General features: G+C 32.6%; 1 protein-coding gene across 1 annotated transcript in view; it reads right to left on the reverse strand.

Moving 5' to 3' along the window:
• Positions 1–16445, reverse strand: part of PCDH15 (protocadherin related 15) — a 714179-nt gene that overhangs the window by 204886 nt on the left and 492848 nt on the right. The window contains exon 18 of the mRNA XM_033131356.1: positions 2645–2724. Within this exon, the coding sequence (XP_032987247.1) occupies positions 2645–2724 (80 nt within the window). The remainder of the gene's footprint in view (positions 1–2644; positions 2725–16445) is intronic.

Below are 16445 nucleotides of genomic sequence, written 5' to 3' on the forward strand. Positions count from 1 at the left end.
GTATATTTGAAGAGCTGTTCCACCATAACCAGAATGAATTTTAGAACGTTTTCAGCACTGTATCCATTAGCAGTCACTTCCCTTTCTCGCCCACCCCCAGACTCAGGCAAACACTAGTCTACTTTTGGTCTGTATAGATTTGCCCATTCTGGACATTTCATACAAAGGAAATCATACCATATGTGCTCTTTTGTGAATGACTTTTTTCACTTAGCACAGTAATTTTAAGGTTCATCATGCTGCAACATGCTTCAGTATTTCATTTTCCTTTATTGATGAATAATATTCCATTGCGTGGATATGCATTTTATTAACCCATTCATCTGTAGATTGGATATTTGAGTTGTTTCCACATTTGGATATTGTAAATAATTCCATATGAACATTTTTGTGCAACTTTTTATGTAGATGTATGTTTTCATTTCTCTTGAGTATATATGAGTAGATTTGCTGAGTTATGTGGTGACTCTATGTTTAACATTTAGAGGAAATTACAATTTTTTTTCCAGAATTAACATTTTATATTCCCAGAAAAAATACATGAGGATTCTGATATCTCAACATCCTCACTCATAATTGATATTTCCTTTCTTTTTCATTATAGCCTTTCTAAATGCATATGAAGTGGTATCTCATGATTTACATTTGCATTTCCCTAATGACTAATGACTATGAGCATATTTCTATCTGTTTATTGGCCATTTGTATATCTTCATTGGAGAAATGTGTATTCAAATTCTTGTCTATTTTTATTTTGATTATTTTTGTTTATTTTTGAGTTGTGATAGTTTTTTGGGTTTTTTTTTGCATATTCTTGATATACCCGTATGTCCCTTATGAAACACATTATTTGAAAATACCAGCGTTATTTTCAAAATGTATACAAGTGGACATTTTGGTCAATGTTGCTCAAGCAGTAGTTCGCTGTAATCAGAAGTGTCTGGATGCTGATGGTAACGACTTTGAGCATCTCTTGTAATTGCGGAAGTCAAATGTGATTTGTAGTCATCTTTTGTCATCAGTATATATTGAGTATTACAATTTTAATTGTTTTTCCCTTTCTTAAAATGTGTATACATTTTTTGGCACCCTCTGTATTTTCTCTCAGTCTGTGGGTTGTCCTTCACTTTCTTGATGGTGTCTTTCAAAGCATTTTTTCCCCAAGTTTTGATGAAATTCAACTTATCAGTCTTCTAATTAATCACTTGTGCTTTTTACATCATATCTTTGAAAGCATCGTCTAATCAAAATAAAAAATATTTACTTTTGTATTTTATTCTAAGAGTTATACTATATTTAGGTCTATCCACTTTGAGTTAATTTTTGCAAATAGTATGAGATAAAGATTTAACTTCATTCTTTTGCTGCTGTCCCAGCTTCATTTGTTGAAAAGATTCCTGTTTCCTGATTGGATTGTCTTGGCTCTCTTTTTTGGAAATCAATTGGCCATAAATGTTAGGAGTTATTTCTGAACTCTTAAGTTTATCATAGTGAACTATCCATCTTTGCTTATATGAGTATCACACAGTGTTGATTCCTATTAAATTGTCTCTTTTTAAAACTTTCCTTTCTTTAATGATGATTGTGAATTATAGCTAATTTATGCTTTGTATTTATCTATGGGGGGAAATTCAAAATAGTTAAGTTTTTCCATTTTTTAAACAGAAGTTTATTCATCTGTGAAATCTAAAAATTTGTGAAATCCTGTTTTTAGGCATACTAACTCACAGTTGTAACAACTGATTTGATGTGAAATTGCAGCTGTTCCCTCTCAAGGCCAAGTGACCACACAAGGTTACCTTGATTTGGCATCATGTACCACATGTTTCTGAGACTGAAGCAGAGCCTAGATCATTTGCCATTTTTTTTCATCTCATAATTATGGGCTATGTTCAGGTTTCCATTCTTTCAGGGAGAAAAACCACTCATGAAAACACAGAAAACATCAGAGAGGGAACAAGTACAACTCTTTAACGACCAGCCACATGTGACAGCAGAACAGTTATTTGCTATTGCAGAAAGAAGCATATGATCTCGCTGCAAACATCAATTCCTTCTTAATGCCTGCTCCCAGTTTTCTCTATAGCTATGATTAATATTATCTCTGATATGTTTAGAGAGGTGAGGTGAATGACATTTAAACAGACAACAAAGAGGCTTAGCATGGACATTCAATATTGTTGTGTTAACTTTTTTAGAATATGCCTATATTACCCAAAAATTGAATGATGGCCTTTGGTGGTACTTTAAATGTTTATTAATTACACTTTGTCTTACAAAATTCCCTTTGAGTGAACGATTTAGTTCACCCAAGTTACTCTTTGTAAAAATGTCCTTGTTATTATGAGTAGCTGACAATTTTAAAGGGTTCTAATTAATCCCAGGTTATACCTGCAAATGAAATGTTTCCACTTCAGTGGATTTTACCTAGTAAAAATATTAAAAATAAATAAATAGTCATCTGGGTAAAATTTCTGGATTAAGAATTACCTGTCCCCCTTTTCTCATTAACATTAATTAAAAAAAAAATTAAAATTAAACTACAAACAGCTGAAAGCCTCTGGTTAGAAGTCTGTTCTTTTGCTACCAGTACATTGTTTAACGTTTAAAAAGAAAAAAAAAAGAGCAATCATTTTTAACTTACGTTTCAGAAAGATTAAAAACTCGCTGAGGATCTCCTTTCTCAATGGCATATGTTATTGGGTCTCCCTCTCGATCAGTTGCCTTCAAGAGAGAAAACATAATTCACTTAACAAGTAATTGATATGGCTCCGATTCAGTACATTGTGGAATATGGAAACTTAAAAAAAAAAAAAAGCACAGAATATCCATAATACTCTTGTAGCATTAAGGTTAAAAGTGAACAAATAGCACAATGTAAAACAAAAGCTATCATATCTGATCCCCCAATTTTTTTGTCATTTTATGTCAGTAGTAACAATGAATAAGAATAATATCTTCTGAACATAATCTTACCTGATGGGGAAATACAATAATGACTTCCCTAAGGTTTATGCATCTAATTTTGCATGAGTCTGTCTCTATAATTTAAACAAGTGTGTTAAACTCTACATAAATATTTACAGTATAATATTTCTTTTTTCTTTTTCTGCTGTATTGTGAATATACCAAGTCAGGAAAGCATTATGGTTAAGAATCCTGAATCTGGATCTAGAGAGCCTGAATTTAAATCCAGGCTCCACTTATCAATTGTGTAATTATTTCTCAATGTCTTCCTTTATAGAATGAAGTCTATAACAATACAAAATTTAATAGATAATGGGAGGTTTAATTAACATAGTCTATGTTGAGGCAGAAAGACTAACATCTGGCACATTGTAAGTTTCCAATAAATATTATACTTTCCCCCGCCTCCTTCACTCAAGTCAGAGAAGATAAAACCTGTAGCTTCTGACTTTGAGTTCTGTGTTTTTCTTACCCAAAATAAAGACACACACTCTATTTTGTGGCACTGGATGCTTGAATTTTATCTTGTAAAGCATCTAATAATTCCCTTTTCCAATGAGCCCTTACATCTAATTATGGAAGATACAGGTGAAGAAAGAAATGCGGATGATACAAAAGAGATGTGAGAGGGATCTCTCTAAGTATATCCTAGGGAGAGAGGAAATGTCTGAGAAATGGCTAGAGGAATTTTTACTTATAGGTTACTGGCCTGGCAAAGTTAGCAACCTCTCTGACTGATAGGTATTGACCTTGAGTTGGTATCGGGGTAATTGTGTCTGGTCCTTTTAATAACAATAACTGTCCTGGCAATAAGAGCCTGAGTGTGAAATCCCATGTCCAGACCAGCAGAGAGGCATTTTTTCCTGGTAGATGAGATGGCTTTCACATGCATTACACAACCCCGATCATAGACTGAGTTCTAGCAGCTACCACAATTGGTGGATGGCCAGAAGCCTCTCTTGGAATACATAAACCCCAGAGTTCAGGGACAACAGAATAATAACAGATAATATTTACAAAGTGCCATGTTCTGTGGGAGAAGCTTTGCAGGATTATTTAATCTGTGTCTCACAAATGTGTCTTCTCCATGAAACACTTCCTTCATGTGGATTCCATAATATCATATCCATCAGCTTTTAATTCTACCTTATCAGCTACTTCTCATTTTCCTTTGCTGATTTATCCTCATCTATAAAACATATTTACACTGAATCACCCCCAGAGTTTTGTCCTTGGACTTCACTTACTTAGTCACTACATCCAATTGTAGAATTTCAAATACTATTTATATGCTGCAGACTCTCATACTAATATTTCTCACCTAGCCCTTTTTCTGAATTTCAGACATATTCCGTTGCTTACTTGAATCACAAATCAGATGACTTATAAGCATCCCCAATTTAAAATGTTAAAACTCCCAAATCCTGATCTCTTTCTCACCCCTCCCCTCATCAAGAAACAATAACCTGCTGCTTTCAACACCTTGCTTATCTCAGTAAATAGCAGCAGCTACATCTTCCTAGTTGCTCAGACCTCGTATCTTGACCTTAGCTGATCATTCTTACTCCCTACTGAAACCCATCAGCAAATCTCATTGGATATCTTTAAAATATTTGCGATATCTGGCTGTATCTGAAGTCCTTCCCTACCACCATCTTCCTCATGGATTATGGCAAAAGATATCTAACTAGTGGATTTGCTTTCTCCCTTGTACCCTCACTGCAGTCAATTTCTGATTAAGAAGACAAAATAACTGTTTCTTCCGAGCCAGGGTTTCATTTCTTTTGGGTAAGACTATTGCATTATTACACACACACACACCACAAATGGAATTAAATAGTAAAATACAATGAAATAATAAACTACCAATGGTAATATCTTTGAAACATTCCATTTAAATCTAAATCTAAAATTTTAATTTCATTAAGTTAATTATAATGAAAGTCAAAAGAAGAGAGTAAGAAACAAAGTATTTTTTAAAAAATTGCGCTCAATGGGATTAATAGTAGACGCTTTGCTTTTTTTTTTTAACTTGCCAGAAAAGTATTAGTAAAGAAGATAGAATAGAATTCAGATAACGATACTCAGTTAAATTTTGTATATGTGCTGCCGAAGCGAGCACAATACTCAGTTAAATTTTGAAGAAACACATAAGTATACTGTAAGGAGACTGTATTTTATCACTAAAAAGCTCACATTAAACTATTTTTGTTTTCTTTTTTCAATTATTGTAACCTGTCATATTATTACAGATATTTTCATTTCTTTTTGTTTGTTTTTTGCTATGTGGTTGTTGTTGTTGTTGTTTATTGACAGATAATTTGTCCTTTGTTTTCATAAATGTCAGAAAAAAATAGATTCTGAAGCAATCTTGCTTTGTATAAATAATTTTAAGTACACAGTAATGTTGAACTTTTCTTGCAATGTGTCAGATCTACTCTAATATTTAACATTATTTTCATGTGGATTAGATCACTGTGAATTTTGTTATGCTACGACAATAATAACAGAGAGGAATTCCTAGAGGACTCTCATTTTTTTTTTAGCCAAATTAATTACTTTCAATGCCTGAAGCATCTTGAAATATTTTTCCTGTTTTATTTGACTATTAAAATACTTCAGGCTTTTAAGCATTGTGAGATAAAATAATTTGACTACTTCATTCTTATGTGAGGTTATGCCCATATTGGAAACGTTGAAGACCCAAGATTTCCTTATTTGATTGTTTACTTCTTTTTATCCTCTTAGCCAATTCTTTGTTTTTGTTTCAGAATCTGTGGCAAATGATATAGTAATTAGAGAGGATTATAATTTCTCAGTCAAATAAAAAGGGGGTTGGTGCTATCTGGATTAGAGTTCTTAAATCTATTTATTACAAGTGTTAACTCAAGTAGAAATACCATGTATCTCTATTTGCAATATCTAAAGGGAGAACTAACACATTAAAATAAAACAGAGAAATCAGCAGAAGCAATGATTCTTGGAGTATTAATATTTGATCATGTGCATATATGTGCCCTAAAATATGTTTCTAAAATCATTAAATTTATATATATATAAATGATGAGCAGAAGTTTATATATGATATCAAAGAGTGAATCTTTAAGTTACAGTTTATTGACTCCTTACTACATGTCAGAAACTATATTTGCATGTCTTTTCTCATTTAAGCCTCATCATAACCTGATAGGTAAAAGGAAAATGCAAAATAATTCAATTATATTACTTTTTCTGACATGATTCTAATTAGAGGTCTTTAAAATATACCTAATTGGAAGATACATTTTTTTTTAATCTAGAGACAATAGTAACTGTTTTGTCTTTAAAAAGCAGAGTGTAATTTTTTTTTAGTATTTTTCATCATGTGACACATAAGATTACTCATCCTTAGTACAAAAATATTTCCTACGTTTTTTTTTTTTGTTTTTTTTTTTTTGTTTTTTGTCAAGTCAAATCTGAGTCCTTTATTCTAGGTCTGAGAGAAGTATGATAGCACTCATTTTCCCTGGGCTTACCATAGATCTAACTGGGTACTCTTTGGAGCCAGCCACCTGTGTTCCAGCCCTGGCTCTATCATCTATTCCCAGGCAAGATACTTAACTATAAAAGGAAAATACTACTACTACTACTACTACCACTAATAATAATAATAATAGTAGTAGTAGTAGTAGTAATAATAATAGTAGTGTAGTATTTGCTGATTAATACAACAAACATTTTTTGAATATCTGCACTGTGCTAAGCACTGGGACTTCAAAAGTGAACACCGCAGAGGGAAAAAATCTTCCTTTGTGCAATTTGCATTATAGTAGGGGGACTCTGATAAAAAAAATTGAAATACATAGTTTTCAGATCCAAATAAGTGCTACTAAAAAATAAAATAATTCAGGAGGGACACATAGGGAGCACAGGGTAAAAGAGTTTGTTTATATATAGGTTGTCAGGAAAGCTATCAGGAAAATGAGAAAATTTGGCAAAAGTTCTTAAAAGGTGACACAGCAAGTCACGTGGGAAAGGGCATTCTAGGCAGAAGGCATCACAAGTGAAAAGGCCATGAGTTGGAAAAGCAACTAGTGAGTTGAGGAACAGTAGTAGACAGAAGACTAGCTCCTGTTTTATTTGGCCTCAGGTAAACAACCTGAGGTTAAATATGAGGTGTGATCAAACAATATGGTGAATGTTTAAATAGAAAAATATTTATTATGGTAAAAGATACATTGTCATTAATCCCCTTCAAAATATTCCCCCTCATTTCATATACACTTATTCCATCATTTTTGCCACTTTCTGAAGCAGTTCTTGAAGTCCTTTTTTGTGAGTGTCTTTAGTTGCTGTGTTGTGGCTGCCTCGATGTCCTGAATCATTTTGACATTGAGGAAGAGCCAGAAGTCGCACGGTGCCAGATCCGGTGAATAAGGTGGATGGGGACACACCGCAATGTTTTTGACAGAAATTGCCATATACCAGAAACAATGTGTGACACACAACATTGTCATGATGGAGGATAATTTACAACATACTTTAAAACAATCTCTCAACCGTAGCTCACACCAGCTGACTTGCACTGAACATGTTGAAAATTGTCACACACTGTTACTAAGGTTCAGCGCGCTGCTTCCTGTATTGAAGATCCCTGCCTTTCTGTTGGATGGCACTCGGCGGCAGCATTCACCATATTTTGTGTTCACAATGGAAAGGCTCCATGTCACACATCACTTCTGGTATGGCAATTTCTGTCAAGTAAAACATTATGGGTGTGTCCTCATCCACCTTATTCATAAGATCTGGCACCGTGTGACTTCTGGCTCTTCCCCAAAGTCAAATTGACCATGAAAGGTAAATGTTTTGAGTTGATTCAGGAAATTGAGGCAGTCATGACAGAGCAATTAAAGATAGTCACAAAAGAAGACTTCAGAACTGCTTCAGAAAGTGGCAAGAAGGATGGGATAAGGTTTTCAAAACAAGAGGGGATATTTTGAGGTAGATATATATATATATATATATATATATATGTGTGTGTGTGTGTGTGTGTGTGTGTGTGTGTATATGTATACACACACACACACACACACACACACACACACATATATATTCACACATTCACCATATTCTTCAGGTTAAATGATTGAGTGAAGCTCACTTTGGAAAACTACTGCATAATGGAATTTAGTCACTTGTTTGCTGATACAAGTTTAACATCATGATAGATGAGACTAAAGCTAATCTCTCCTTTAATATTTGCTTTCAGGACAAAAAATATCTTTGAAGATCTCTTTTTAGTTTGCTCAACCAGATTAGTCACTGTATCAAAATTTAAGCCGCCATTTTTTTTTCAGAAGCACCAATAGTGACACAAAAATATTAATCAATGTACTTAGATACAGGGAAATAGAAATGTTGAAAAAAGAAACAAATCTTCTCTAAACTAATATTTTGTTCATGTTAAAGATGAACACAACTGTCAAATACTATCTGGTAGAGTACACTGTGCACACAGAATGATTCTACACATTTCACAGGACATTAAGACAAAGTACAAGCCCTTAGGGATTCTAAAGTATATAAAAATCAATGGATTTAGATGATCTTTTCTTGTCTCACTTAGGCAAACAAGTTCTGATTTATGTTATTAAACTACTGAAAGCAAGAACTGAAATTTTCAGTTTAGTATGTCAGTGTTTCTAAAAATGTTTGTGTGTACTCTTGGTGTTAAACTGCTTGTCCTTTAATAAAATATTAATATTTCTAAATATATTTCAATATGAATTAATGCATACTTATTATGTCAAGGAGTGTTTTGTCATTTATGATTCTGATATAAGATTTTCTTTTTGAAATAAGTTTATGTAAAAATGTCAGTTCATTCAATTTTCTAAAATATATAAAAAATATCATGATAAATAATATATAAACACAGAGGATTCCAAACAAAATGTATACATATTTTAAGAAAGGAAATCTGTGTTAAATTTGTAATACTCAATATATACCGATAACAAAAGAGAAATACAAGTCATGTTTGAATTCTGTAATTACAAGAGGTGGTCAAAGTGGTTACCATCAGTGTCCAGACACTTCTGATTACAGGAAACTACTGCTTGAGCAATGTTAACCAAAGTATCAACTTGTATATGTTTTTTTTTTTTTTTGCACCCCCGGTATATCTGAAACTTGGAAATGCAGCTAATGTAGAATGACTTTTAACCTTGTCCATCTATTATACTTCATTTTCCTACTTCTTTTACTCTCCCTCTTTAATATACAATTACTTAACACTTCCTCTTCAGGTCTCCTTCTCATCTTACCCCATCTTTATTCTCAGCTGGTGATCCTGATTACTATTTCACTTAAAAATTGAAGCAATTTTCCAAAAGCTTCTGAGATTTCATATACATACCACACATTCTATCTTTTCTCCTATTACTGATAAGATACTGTATAAACTCCGATTTAGGACAAAATTTTGGGAAATAATTTTGCATTCTGTTTCTTCTAATTGTTCTCATTCTCTCTTAAAACCACTTCAATCATATTTTAAACCCTCCCACAATTATTGCACTGAAACTGCTCTTTTCAATACCACCAGTAAATTCTATTTTGGTAAAATCACTGATTGGTTCACCACCCTTGGTTTTGTATGTTTCTTTTTCTTTTTTCCCTTTGCACATTTTTAACTTGACTTGTCAGCAGCACTAGACATAATTGATCTCTCCCTTTTTCTTGATACACTTTTTTCCCTTAGCTTTCAGGACAAATGTTTCCCTGGGTTTCCAGTACTGTTCTTCCTCATCTCTTCAGGATCTTAAAAGCAGTCTTCAATTGTCTTCTACACTAACTCCCTTAAGAACCTCACCAATATCAAAGTTTTAACAGTACTTAAGTGTTCAAGATTTCAAATGTATATTTTCAGTTTATACTTCTTCCGCAATTCATACCCAACTATCTAAGCAACACTTTAGTTTGATGTCAGAAGACGTTTCAAATTTAATATGTATAAAATTGATTCACTCTTCCTCCAACATTCTTTTCACTCTGGTTAATGAAATGCAATCTTTCTAGTTGCTCAGGATATATCTTAGTAGCCATTCTTGACTTCTATCTTCTCTCCCTGTCCAATCATAAAAAAATCCTATAGTTTCCACCTACAAAACATAACGGGATTGAAACCACTTCTCACCATTTCCAGAAATAAAACTCCAGACCTAATCTTGACTACTAAAATAACACCCTAACTAATTTCATTTATTTCTTACATGCATACACCACAAACTATTCTCAACAGAGTATCCATAATGATCCTTTAATTGTTTTTTTTAAGTTTATTCATGTCACTGCTCTACTCAAATTCCTCCAATTATTAGTCCCTAATTTCACTCAGAGAAGTTATCTCAACACCTCCTTACTGGATTAGTTCATGTCTATGATTTTCCTCCTATCTTACTTTACTCCAGTCCCACTAGTATCTTTGCTTTTCCTTAAACACAGTAGGTAGGCCTGAACTTCAGGGCTTTTATACTTGTACCTGAAAGACTCTTCCCCAGATATTCACAAGACTCATACCTTCACTTTCTTCATCTTTTTCCTGATGTCACCTCAGTGAAATCATCACTGATCAAATGGTTATCTCCCATGTACTCCCTCTCCATTTTCCCTCTAGTATTTTTTTCCAAATAGCATCTATCACCTAAAATTCTGTGTAACTCACTTATGTGTTCTATTAGTTTTCTGCTTCTCCTACTAGAATGTAAACTCTATGAAGGCAGATCTGTTGTCTATTTTGTTATTGATATGCCTTAGTGTTTACAGTTTGGGCCTGCATTTGCACTTCTTGTGAATCAACGAAGTTCAACAAAATAACAGTAAGCATAAAAAAGGGCGCAGAAATCATAAAAGAAAGAACCAGTGAGAAATAAAGAATACAAGAACTGAAATAAAAAATACACTAGAAGGAATCAACATCAGATTAGATGAAGCAGAGATTGACAGCAATTTGGAAGACAAAGTAGCAAAAAACACCAAATCAAAATGAGAAAAATTTTTTAAAAAGATTGAAAAATATAGATTAAAGTACTTCTCAGACAACATATACCATAACACCATTTGCATCACAAAAAAACCAGCAAAAGAAAAGAGACAGCACGGGATGAATTCAAGAACCTATTTGAAGAAATAATGACTGAATAGTTCCCTAACATGGTGAATGAAATAGACATACAAGTACAGGACGTACAGAGTGCCCCAAACAGGATGAACCCAAAGAGGTCCACACCAAGATGCATCATAATTAAAATTGTAATTATTGAAGGAGAGAATCCTAAAATTGTAATTATGGAAGGAGAGAATCCTAAAAACAGTAGGAGATACATATTAGTTACTTACAAGGGAGCTCCTAAAACACAGTCAGCTGATTTCTCAACGGAAACTTTGCAGGCCAGAGGGAGTGGAGCAAAATATTCAAAGTGATGTAAAGCAAGGACTTACAACCAAAACTGTACCCAGAAATACTGTTATTTCAAAATGAAACAATAACAAGCTTCCTAGACAAATGCAAAGGAATTTATCACCACCAAGCCAGTATTATAAGAACTGTTAAAGGAACTTCTTTAAGAAGAAAGGAAAAAACAACAACAACATAAGTATGAATAATAAAGTGGCACTACGTATCTATCAACAATCACTTTAAATGTAAATGGATTAAATGATCCAATAAAAAGTCATAGGGGGAGCTGAATGGATAAGAAAACAAAACCCATACATATGCTGTATATAGGAGACCCACTAAGAGACCCACTTCTGACTTCTGATCAAAACGAACACAGGCTGACTGTAAAGGGATGGAAAAAGATACCACATGCAAATGAAAAAAAAAAAAAAAAGCTGGGGAGCAATATCAGAGAAATAGACTTTAAAACAAATCCTATAATAAGAGACAGAGAGGGACATTACATAATGATACAGGCATTAATCCAAATAAGATATAACTCTAGTAAACACTAATGTAGCCAAAATTAGAACACCTAAGTATATAAAGCAAATATTGACAGATATATAAGGAGAGATCAACAATAATACAGTAAGAGTAGGGGACTTTAACACCCCATTGACACCAATGGACAAATCTTCCGGACAGAAAATCAACAAGGAAACAGCAACCTTAAATGACACACTGACCAGATGGATTTAATTGATATTTTTTAGAGTATTTCACCCCAAATTAGCAGAATATACATTCTTTTCAAGAGCACATGGAACATTTTCCAAGTTAGACCATATGTTAGGCCACAAAACAAGTCACAATTAATTTAAGATAACTGAAATCATATCAAGTGTTTTCTTTGACCACAATGGTATGGAGCTAGAAATCAATTACAAGGAGAAAAGCAAAAACAAACAAACAAACAAATAAAGACACACAAAACTGAAAAACATACAAACATTTGGAGGCTAAATAATGTGCTACTAAATAATGAATGGGTCAACAATGAGATCAAGGAAAAAAATCAAAACACAACTTGAGACAAATGAACATGAAAACACAATGACCCAAAGTCTATGGGACACAGTTAAAGCAGTCCTGAGATGGAAATTCATAGCAATGCAGGCTTACCTCAAGAAACCAGAAAAATCTCAAATAAACAGTCAAACTTTATACCTAAAGGAACTGGAAAAAGAATAGCAAACATAACCCAAAGTGTGGACAAGAAAGAAAATAGCAAAGATCAGAGTGGAAATAAACAAAATAGAGGCAAAAGTACAAATGGTCCAATCAAGAGCTGTTTTTTTGAAAAGATAAACAACATTACAAACCTTTAAACAGACTCATTAAGAAAAAAAAAAGAGAGGACCCCAATAAATAAAATCAGAATGACAAAGAAGTGACAACAGACACCTCTGAAATAGTAAAGATTTTAAGAAAATACTATGAGCAACTATACGCTGACAAATTGGATAATCTGGAAGAAACTGATAAATTCCTAGAAGCATACAATTTTATATAGCTGAATCAAGAAGAAACAGAAAATATGAACCAACCAATTAGAACTAATGAATTTAAATTAGTAATCAAGAAGTTCCCAAGAAAGAAAAGTCCTGGACTGGATGATCTCACAGGTGATTTTTACCAAACATTTAAAAAATAATTAACTATTCTTCTCAAACTATTTCAAAATAAATCAAGAGGAGAAAAGGTTCCCAAGCTCATTTTATGAGGCCACCATTATCCTGATTCCAAAACCAGACAAGGACATTACCAGAAAAGAAAACTATAGGCCAATATCCTTAGTGAACATAAGTGCAAAAATTCTCAACAAAATATTAGCAAATCAAATTCAGCAATGCATTAAAATGATCATATACAATGATTGAGTGGGATTCATTCCTGGGATGCAAGGTTGGTTCAATATCTGCAAATCAATTAATGTGATACATCACGTTAACAAAATGAAAAATAAAAATCATATGGTCATATTAATAGCTGCAGAAAAAGTGTTTGAGAGAATCCAGTTTCCATTTATGATAATGACTCTCAAAAAAATGGGAACAGAAGAAATATATGTCAACATAATAAAGGCAAATATGACAAATCCACAGCTAATAACATACTCAATGGGGAAAAGCTAAAAGCATTCTCCTTAAGATCAGAACCAAGACAAGGATGTCCACTTTCACCACTTTTATTCAACATAGTTCTGGAAGTTGTAGCCACAGCAATCAGAGAAGAAAAATAGATAAAAGACATCCAGATTAGAAAAGAATAAAACTATCATTATTTGCAAATGACATAATATATGGAGAGAATCCCAAAGATTCCACTAAAAGTTATTAGAACTGATAGATGAATTTAGTAAAGTAGCAGGGTACAAAATTAATATTTAAAAATTGGTTGCATTTTCATACAGCAATAACAAACTATCAGAAAGAGAAATTAAGAAAATGATCCCATTTATAATTGCATCAAAAAAGAAAAAGAAAATGAAAAACAAAACAAAAAAAACCCGGTAATAAATTTAACCAAGAATAAAAAAGACCTGCACTCAGAAATCTATAAGACACTGAAGAAATTGAAGAAGGTAAAAACAAATGAAGCATATATCATGCTCATGGATAGGAGAATTAACATTGTTAAGATGCTCCTACTACCTAAAGCAATCTATAGATTCAATGCAATCCTTATCAAAATACCAATCACATTTTTCACAGAACTAGAACAAATAATCTTAAAATTTATATGGAACCATAAAAGACCCCAAATAGTCACCACAATCTTGAGAAAGATGAACAAAGTTGGAGGTATCATGTTACCTGATATCAAATTAAACTACAAGACCATAGTAACCCAAAGAGCATGGTACTGGAATTAAAACAGAAACAGAGATCAATGGAAAGGAATACAGAGCCAAGAAAAAACCCACATCTATATGGTCATTTAATCTAAGACAAAGTAGGGAAGAATATGCAATGGGGTAAAAACATTGTATTTAATAAATGGTGTTGGAAAAACTGGACAGATAACATGCAAAAAAAAATGAAAGTGGATCACCTTCTTATTCCATATACAAAAATATACTCAAAATGGATTAAAGATTTAAATGTAAGACCCTCCCAAACCATAAAACTCCTAGAACAAAATAGGAAATAAACTCTCAGACATTATCTGTAGTAATATTTTTACTTATACAACTCCTTGGGAAAGGGAAATAAAAGGAAAAAAACACACAAAAAAACCCAAATGGGACTACATCATACTAAAAAGTTTTTTTCAGAGCAAAAGAACTATCAACAAAACAAAAATGACATCCTACTGACTGGGAGAAGATATTTACCAATGATACATCTGATAAGGGGTTAATATCCAAAATTTATAATGAACTTATACAACTCAATCGCAGAAAAACAAACAAACAAACCAATAATTAAAAAAAAAAAAAAAAAAAAAAAAAACATAGGCAGAGGACCTAAATAGACATTTCTTCAAAGAGGACATACAGATGGCCAGTAGACATATGAAAATATGCTCATCATCACTTATCGGAGAAATGTAAAATAAAACCTCAATGAGATATCACCTCACACATTTCAAAATGGCTATCATCAATCAATCAATCAATGAATAAAATAACAAGTGTTGGGAAGGATATGAAGAAAAGGGAACTCTTGTGCACTTTTGGTGGGATTGAAAATTGTTGCAACCACTGTGGAAAATGGTTTTGAGGTTCCTCAAAACAATTAAAGAAAGAACTGTCTTATGATACAGCAATTCTACTTCTGGGAATTTATCCAAAGAAATCCAAAACACTAATTTAAAACATATGCACCCCTATGTTTACTAAGCGCTATTTACAGAAGCAAGTTATGGAAGCAATTTAAGAGTCCATCAATAGACGATTGGATAAAGACGATGTGGTATGTATATACAATGAAATATTGCTCAGTCATAAAAAACAAAATCATGAAATCTTACCGTTTGCAACAATATGGATAGAACTAGGGGGTACTATGTTAAGTGAAATATGTCAGAAAGAGAGAGAAATACCATATGATTTCACTGAAATGTGGAATTTAAAGAAGAAGAAGAAGAAAAAAAAAAACAGAACAGAAACAATCTGATAGCTACAGAGGACAAACTGATGGTTACCAGACGGGAGGGAAGTTAGAGGGCTCTGGGAAAAAGGAGAAGAAATTAAGAAATACAAATAGGAATTTGTAAAATAGCTACAGGATATAAATTACAGCACAGAGAATATAGTCAACAATATTATAACTATATAACTCCAGTTGAGAAGCAGATTTATTGGGAGAATCACTTCATAAATTATATAAATGTCTAACAACTACAATTCACACCTGAAACTGAAATAATATTGAATGTCAATTCAAATAAATAAATAAAAAACAAAACAATTTTCAAAATAATGGAGTTAATTGCCTTAGAAAAACTGGGAAAAAAATAAGTATATAGATAAGGGTGTGAGAGTGTTGAGAGGAAAAGACAAAAAAAAAAAAAATCTACCTTAAAAAAATAGGATATACCTGTGAGCTTCAGTTCCTAGAGTTTCTTTTATTGTTTTTAGTAAGTTTCTATATATAGAATGATAAACTGTATCCTTGAAAAAAGAAGCTCACTTGGGAAAAAGATATTTTGATTCAACGAAAGATTTTGGATATGTTCATTACCATAAACAATGGATTTTATTGTTTTTTGTTTTTGGTCTTTTTTTTTTTACGTGTTGTTCATTGACTATATGCATAAGAACTCTTATTGTTGACGTATTTTTTGTTGATGTTAACTGAAATTAACTGTGATGTATTTATGTTACTAAGGCATCATTAATGACTAAGAAGAAAACAGCATATTTTGGGGTGCTGGTATTGTTAATCATACATAAGTGAAGGCTCACGTATTATTCCATGAACTAGTCATCCCCTGATATTACTATTCCATTTCAGAGTTGATATTGCTCCAACATGAGCAGTTGGGA

This window comes from Rhinolophus ferrumequinum, chromosome 16, assembly GCF_004115265.2.
Source record: "Rhinolophus ferrumequinum isolate MPI-CBG mRhiFer1 chromosome 16, mRhiFer1_v1.p, whole genome shotgun sequence".
Lineage (NCBI taxonomy): Eukaryota > Metazoa > Chordata > Mammalia > Chiroptera > Rhinolophidae > Rhinolophus > Rhinolophus ferrumequinum.